Source organism: Acanthisitta chloris, unplaced genomic scaffold, assembly GCF_000695815.1.
Source record: "Acanthisitta chloris isolate BGI_N310 unplaced genomic scaffold, ASM69581v1 scaffold24163, whole genome shotgun sequence".
NCBI classification, from domain to species: domain Eukaryota; kingdom Metazoa; phylum Chordata; class Aves; order Passeriformes; family Acanthisittidae; genus Acanthisitta; species Acanthisitta chloris.
Genome location: NW_008666899.1, coordinates 3,033 through 10,499, shown reverse-complemented (window position 1 = coordinate 10,499; position 7,467 = coordinate 3,033). Strand labels below are relative to the sequence as shown.

At 41.6% G+C, this 7,467-nt stretch overlaps 1 protein-coding gene across 1 annotated transcript in view; it reads right to left on the bottom strand.

The window, feature by feature from the left end:
- Positions 1–7,189: 7,189 nt before the first annotated feature.
- The window catches only part of BAG5 (BCL2-associated athanogene 5), a 1,461-nt gene continuing 1,183 nt past the window's right edge, over positions 7,190–7,467 (bottom strand). The window contains exon 1 of the mRNA XM_009072313.1: positions 7,190–7,467. This exon is cut by the window's right edge and continues 1,183 nt beyond it. Within this exon, the coding sequence (XP_009070561.1) occupies positions 7,292–7,467 (176 nt within the window). The 3' untranslated portion in view covers positions 7,190–7,291.

Here is a 7,467-nt window from a genome sequence, read left to right as displayed (position 1 = left end):
TCCTCAGCCACTGATCAAGTTGGTCCATGTCTCTCTAGAGTGTCCAGGTCTCACTAGTGTCTCTGGTGTGGAAGGATGAATTACATTGTTATAATGTATAGCCATGCTTTCAAATCTTCACTATTAGGAGTACTAAACTCTTCAGGAAAAATATCTAATAAGCTAAAAAACATCTTGCTGAACATGTATATGCAAGTTGACATTCATATGGGGTGTGAGCACTGTGGTTTTCAACCTTCTTCACATTAAAAACTCACAAATACATATGGCAAATGACAATCTACTAACCACAGTTGCCTTTTTGGAGCTTATAAAGGTGCCAGGGATCTCTGGGAGTCTGAAGAACACTAGCTGGAAAGATTGCTGAAAGGCAGTAAAGCCAGTGGCTGCTTTAGGAAGCCTTGGAATAGCCTCATTCCAGCTCGGTGTTGTGGAACATTTCTCAGCATCTCTGTTTTCGGAGCAGAAGCCAATTTAGTGCCTCTTTTATTTCTACAAAGCTATTATGTTTCTGATGTCTTTTGTCTCTGTCTTTTCATTAATAACCATTAATTCAGTTTTGTGGCAAATTTCATCATATCTGGTCCATCTTGTTCTTCCCAAGCACAAGTTGCTTCCCAAGTTACTAATCCTTTCGTGGACACTGTTTCCACCACTTCACTGAGTTATTTATCTGTCCTGGTGCAAACCTTGCAGCTTACATTCAGGTTGCATTTCTGTGGCAAAGATCAGCTTTGCTCACTTGATCAGACCTGGAGACACTGGAAAAAGACATGGTCTACATGAGTTACTGTGTTGTGGATCTCTGGGACCAAGGTTCTGGTAGCTGTGAAGAAGCTGTTTAAGGTACAACACAGCTGGGAGGACTTTCATGAGCTTCTTTCTTGGTACAGAAAAAGGAGGTTGCAGCAACAAATAAGAAAGCATGAAAGGGTAGAAGAACAGCCAACAAGGTGATTAAAATGCTGATATTGCTGATATACTCAGCTGATGGAAGGTGTTGGGGGATGAGGTGGAGAATGGATGGTGCTCCAGGAGCCAGCACGACAGCAGGGCTGGTCCTGAGACAACATCCAGGCTCTGCCAGGAGTCCTGATCTCCAGACAAGGCTGGTGATAAAACTCATCCAGCAGGGCCCTGATCACTATGTGCCAATAATCAGGGATGATAACAGTCAAAGATGACAGTATTTTGGACAGGCTTTGCTAAGCAGTTAGAGCATCACTGTAGAGTTGGTAATAGAAAACAATCAGCAATTGAGTCAGCACAAGGATAAGCTGTGGGAAATTTGGTTTTGGTCTCAGCTCATAAGGCTGCATTCCTATAAATCCAGAGAGCAAAGGAAGCTGCTGAATATCTCAAGGACCTGAGCATAGGTCGGGACCTTCAGTAGCTATGAAATTTCTGATCATATGGCTCAAAATCAGCCACACACCTGCACATCCACAGCTCATGATGCAATTGCATTCTGACTTGCTTACTGTGGGATGATGCTATATATGGGGTGATGCTCTATATGATGGTGCTATATGACAGAAGACTAAGAGATGCTATTAATGTATTTAATGTATTTAATGTAAGGCCAATAGATCTTGACTCACTGAAGCTGCACAGAAATTTGAGTGGTCACTGCAGTATTGCTTTCAGTTTTGGCACTGCCTCACAGAGAGATTTCTGGACTACTTCTACACAGCTCTACCTATGGACTGGATGATCTTAGAGGTCTCCTCCAACCTTGATGGTTCTATGATTCTGTGCCTATGGCCACTCTTCCTAAGCAGTGTCCTGTTTCAGCTGATGATTTCAAATATCTTTGCCATGAACAGGGGGTGAACTCTCCCTCGAGAACCTTTTAATCTAGTTTGGATACCATTGCACTTGCCTAGGTAAACTCATACTTCCAGTCGAGTGAAACGACCAGGGAGAGGTTCTGATCTAAAAACCACTCACACGTAGTTCCTTCAGACAACACCACACCTACCGTTCATGCAAAAATACCCCAACCAAACAAAACCCAGCAGAGGTTGAAAACTATTCCAATCCCTGCAGAGAACAGAGATTTTCAAGGAGCTCAGCCCATTTGGCTGTATTTGCTTGGTAGCCAAGCAAAACTGGAGCTGAGAGGCAATTCAGCTGTGGTCTATAAATATATTGTAGACTACACACTAGGGGAGAAGAAAAGCTGCTCATGAATATGTTTGTGCTGTAAATTAGAAGGTTACTCAGTCCTCACAGCAATGCTGCTTTGGAACAGCCTTTCACTGAAGGAATGTGGCAGAGCCATTTTAAGTCGCGTCTTGATTAGCTGCAGGGATGATCCTGTGGTTGTCTGACAAGAAATGACAGGGTGATGGGTCTGTGGATGGGCTCCTTTTCAAACCATGCCCTTACTTGTCACAGTGGGAACTCTGGATGCTGAGTCTTTGGGAAAATCTGGCTTTTACTAGATGTCTGGAAGTGAGCAGAGGCCATTCATTAATATCCATAGGTGGAGGAGCTCTTCAAACCTCCTTTTCATGTGGTATTAACATGAGGCACATGGAAGGTAAGTAAGAGACATTTGATCATAAGCTGCAGGTTGATTTGAATAAAACAATGCTGTGAAGAATTTCCTTAAAAAAACCTAAGAAATTCAACATAGAGACACAAAGTCTTACTCAGACTTGCTGCCAGTTATTACACAATCCCTTCCAGTTACCAGTTTATCACAGCATCTAAGCCTCATGTTGCACATTGCCAGGCTGGTATTCCAAGAGTGTGCTAAGAGTTGTCACAGCCAGACATTTCAGAGAGAATGAGGGTAATTATGACATCCCTGGAGATGGTGACACCCTCTTGCCCAAGGGTGCACCAAGGCTAACCCCCCATCAGCCAGATCATGCCCGGGAGGAGCACTCAGGGTGACATAGGGTGGAAAACAATGTGGAACTGCAGGGTGTAGACTGGGTATAACTGCAGCAAGGCAAAAGGGAGCTTTGTTTTGCTTGCTTTCCTTATGTCATAAAACTAAAAGAAGTCAGTCAATCACCTGAGAACTCTACTAGTGTTGTGTTTTTTTCTCTAGTCTTTATTCCTCTTGGGGTTTTGATTTGGGTTAGAGTCCTCTTGGTGGCCATGATCAGATTTGTTTTTGGGTATGTGTTCTGGACCTTATTAGGGATGTTGCACTGCATCACTGTGTTTCCTCCCTTGTGAGATGGTTTTGATTAGCTGCCTGAAATACAAGTTTCACGAGGAACTCCTGTGGCACACAAGTTTGTCTGGCAAAACTAATTGAGGAGAAATGGCCCAATTAAGAAACTCATTGTATTTTTCCACTTCTAATGGCAAACTACAACAATTTATGTCCTGTAGGAAGAGTCTGCAGACTTAAAAGAGGTCCTCATTATTTCGGAGCTGATAAGCAGTGCAACTCATGCCATCAGCTGTGTTTGGCAGTCCTCAGCATCAACTGCTGCAGAGTGAAAGGAGAAGCTGTGCAAAGCCTTCAATAAAAGTACAGCTCATCCTTGGCTTCTTCAGTTAATGATCAGCTCTCAGCTGACATATGCATGCCTACTCATAAAACTGAAAGTGTTGTGGACATCATTGTTTCATGCAGCAAACCAGAATGATACCCAGGTCAGCCAACAACTAGGAAATGCCCCACCATAGCTCAACAAACCTTCAAATGTAATTTCTCAGCTTCAAATTAAACAGAAATCCCAACAGTATTTCAGGAAATTTATATTCCCTAAGAATCCACTTTCTCAAAGAAAGGAGAGGGACTCTTTATTAGGAGCTGCAGTGACAGGACAAGGGGCAATAGATTGAAGAGGCATCTGGATCTGGTGCTGGAGGATCTGGTTTAGGGTTTAGGGGTTCCAGCAGTGACAGGTTAATGGTTGGACTCGATGATCTTAGACGTCTTCTCCAACCCTGATGGATCTATGACTCTATGAACACAAAGTGGAACGCAGAGAAAACCAAAAGGCACCAGAGATTTAGCAAGTAGAAGTGGTGTCCACACAAAGAACTTTAATTTTCCCAAATACAGCAGTGAAAAAGCAAACCTTTCAAGGAGGAGGGAGAAAAAGAAGAGAGCTTTATGTCTATATGTTTCATAAAAACACTTCCTCTAAGACAGAAATCATTTACATTCTGATAACTCACATTCAAAAATAAATAGAGAAAGGCATCAGGGCATAACATTCAAATGAATACCTAGTAAAAGCAGTAACATATTTGCATTAATAATCAAGGATGTAACACTGCAATATTTCACCTTGGATCTGTATATACAAATGCCATAGCCTACACAGCAATAACTGAAGACACATACACCCTAAGGAGCAGGTACACCAATTTCTGTCAGACTGAGAAGGTTGGAATTGTACTTAATAAAAATCAGGTAGCGCAGGAAAACCACTCAGAGTGGCAAACAGCAAAAATCAACACTGAAATAACAAAAGGAAACTAGTTTAGAAAGGAATACAGTTAACAGATAGGAACCACAATGTAGGATTACCTCTCCCCCAGATGTCCAATCAATTGCTTTGCTCTAAGGTAAGTAACACAGCACACAGAAGGGTTAGTCTGTCTCAGCACAGGACTAAAATGCAGGTTCTTGCCATTTGGTCCATTTACATTTTGCTATTTTAGCCTGCCATGTCAGAAAGAAAAGCTGTGTGTCTCAATCTTTGGATATAAAAACCAGAGAAAATACATTCTTCAGCAGAAAAGCAAATTTTTGAGAAATCTGTGCATTTGTTTATATTTTTTTTTGGTTAAGCACATTTATTTTATTACTTTCATTCATGCAAAAAAAACCCCACCTGTGAATTAATCCCATTCCAGATGAGGATTTTACCATAAAATTTAAATATTCAGTTTATTAGATTACAGAACAATGGAAAAAAACCTTCATCCACGTAATATCTGAACTCTAGTCAGTGAGTAAAATTACACTAACCTCACACATTTGCCTTCTTAGAGACACAGGCATTAACAAGTCATTCAGAAAAGCTAAAAGACAAGTCTAAAATGGAACAGATCTGCTAACTATACTTACCTAAGAGGCTCAAACATTTATAAAACTACACAAAACCTCCAGAGAACACAGACACTAAGCTGTTTGAACAAACCACAAGTAACCACTGCAGACCTGACAGCAATACTAAAGAGAAATGAGTAACATCATCACTCCATCAAATCCTTATCTTTCCTAAAACTGGAAGTGCAAATCAGAAGTTGCAATTCAAAGGTGTAGAAAGCTTGAAATGAGTAAAATAATTCAGGTGTGTAACACCATTAATAGTCTGTGACAGCCACCAGGTGTGTAACACTATCAATATTCTGTGTTAGCCACCTAATATTCAAACAGAGATTGGAATTTTGATGAGGGAAAATGTTCTTTCCAGTGAAGGGGAAATTCGATGAGATTGTGTCCCTGAAGGAGCAGAGAGAACCCTCCAACAAACATCCTGTCGTGCCAAGCTGTGCTTTAGGCACTGTGCTCAATTAGATTGGTTTTGGCAAGTGAATTTGCAAAGCAATCACCTGTACAATCACAAACCAAATCTACCCAGGCTCTGAAGTTATGCAGCCCTCAATCAGCACCTCAGAGTGTGTTGTGGAGCAAACATATTCTCTCATCCTGGTAGCAACAGGCACAGAGGACCTGCCCAAAATCCCCTACTTCCACATCAGTGCTTTAGCTCTTAGGCAGAATCCCTGTTTCCCAAAGTGGATACCCTCAGGGCTCCATAGGACAAATGTCACCTATCATATTACCTTAACTCGACATATACTAGAAGTATATATATGTGTGAAAAATCCAGTTTGCAAAGATTACAAATGCATCAAGCTGCCAGTAAGCAGCTCTCTATCTACATATGACGGTGCAAGTTAGCAGTGTCATAAAGGCACTTGTCTCTCACAGACAGTACTGTCATCTCTAATCAGTCAAAAATAGATCATAAAATATTTATTTTCACATCTGAAATGGTTTTTACTCCTTAAAGTGGTGCAAATCATCACCTATAGAACAATAAGTCACTAATCCATCACAAAAAGAGCCGAGTGCAAATTATCCATAATCAAACAGATCTTTGTAATCAATTCCTTCCAATGCCATGCTCTCAAAAAAAAGCCAAAAAACCCCATGCTATAGTAGAAATGTGATTGGCACTAGCAGCCACAAATAAAAAGGTAGGTGCATACAACAGTGCAAGCAAAGCTTAGCTATGAAGCTGCCAAAACAAAACGCTGAATTGCAAGGAGAGACATTTGCCACAAGTCTTTTCCAAGACACATCTGAAGCCACACCTGACCAGTCTGAAATATGTAACACACATTTACACCATTAGGAACAACTTTACAGCCAACTACCCAGCTTTACAAAAATAGTTCCAAAAGGCTCCTTTCACTTCAGGGCGAATTCTGTTCCTGTTATGCAACAGCAGAGTTTAAAAAGACACCTACAAGCAGCCACTAAGTGAAGTTCAGTGCAGTTTTCAAGGATTGGTGGATGGCAGTGTGAAATCCTCGAAATCTCCTGTATCTGGCTGGTATAAAATGTGCAGGTTTTCCTCTCTGAGTCTCAGTACCTTAAAGCAGTAACTCGAAAAGAGTTTCCACCAACAAAAGACCTGTTCTTGCAAATCAAAGGGCTCAGGTATTACAAAAAAATTGACATAATTGGCTTTGCTTATGCAAATGCTAATTTGCAGCTGGCATTACAGCTCCATTAACTGAGAAACCCAGAAGGTATGACGGATGGAATAGATCAGGTGCATTCCAAAAGCCAGCAGGCTCTTCACCCTTGATGCTGTCTGTCGTAACAGCACATTAAGAGTATATCCAGACTGCTGTGAAGTTGCTGGATGGAGCCTCATGCCTGAATACTAATTTTCCCGTCCAGCCTCTTTAAATAGCTTTGCCAGTACTGTACCATAAGGAAGTTTCAGTGTCTTTGGAGAAATTTGCATTCGCTGAACATTGCACAAGGTTATTAGAACGAAAACAGAACACAAGGAAGAAAAGAAGCCATTTGATCAAGTATTAAGCTATTCCTTCAGAGAATCACACTTCTTTGCTTACAGCAGTGACCAGAATTGCTGATGGTGTACTGACAGTTGCCATGGCAAGTGGGTGACTGCGTGGGACAGCAGACATACAGCCGAGTCAACTGCTTATGCAATCTCTGTGATTTGAGCAAGCACGGAACACACCACTTGGACTTGGTGCTGCCAACGATCTGCATAAAGTGCCAAAGGAAAAACACCTTCTTCTGTGTCAGGTCATGGCTGTTTCAGTATTCCCATTCATCTGTTTTCATGTCCAGGTAGTAGAGGATATTCTGTGCGAGCTTTACCGCCTGCTTCCTGGCAGCCTTACACCGCTCATCGCCCTGCGGGTCGACAGCGTCCAGGGCCAGGAGCTGCTTTGTAAGAAGTTCTTCCAACCTCATGTAATTTTTATCTGCTC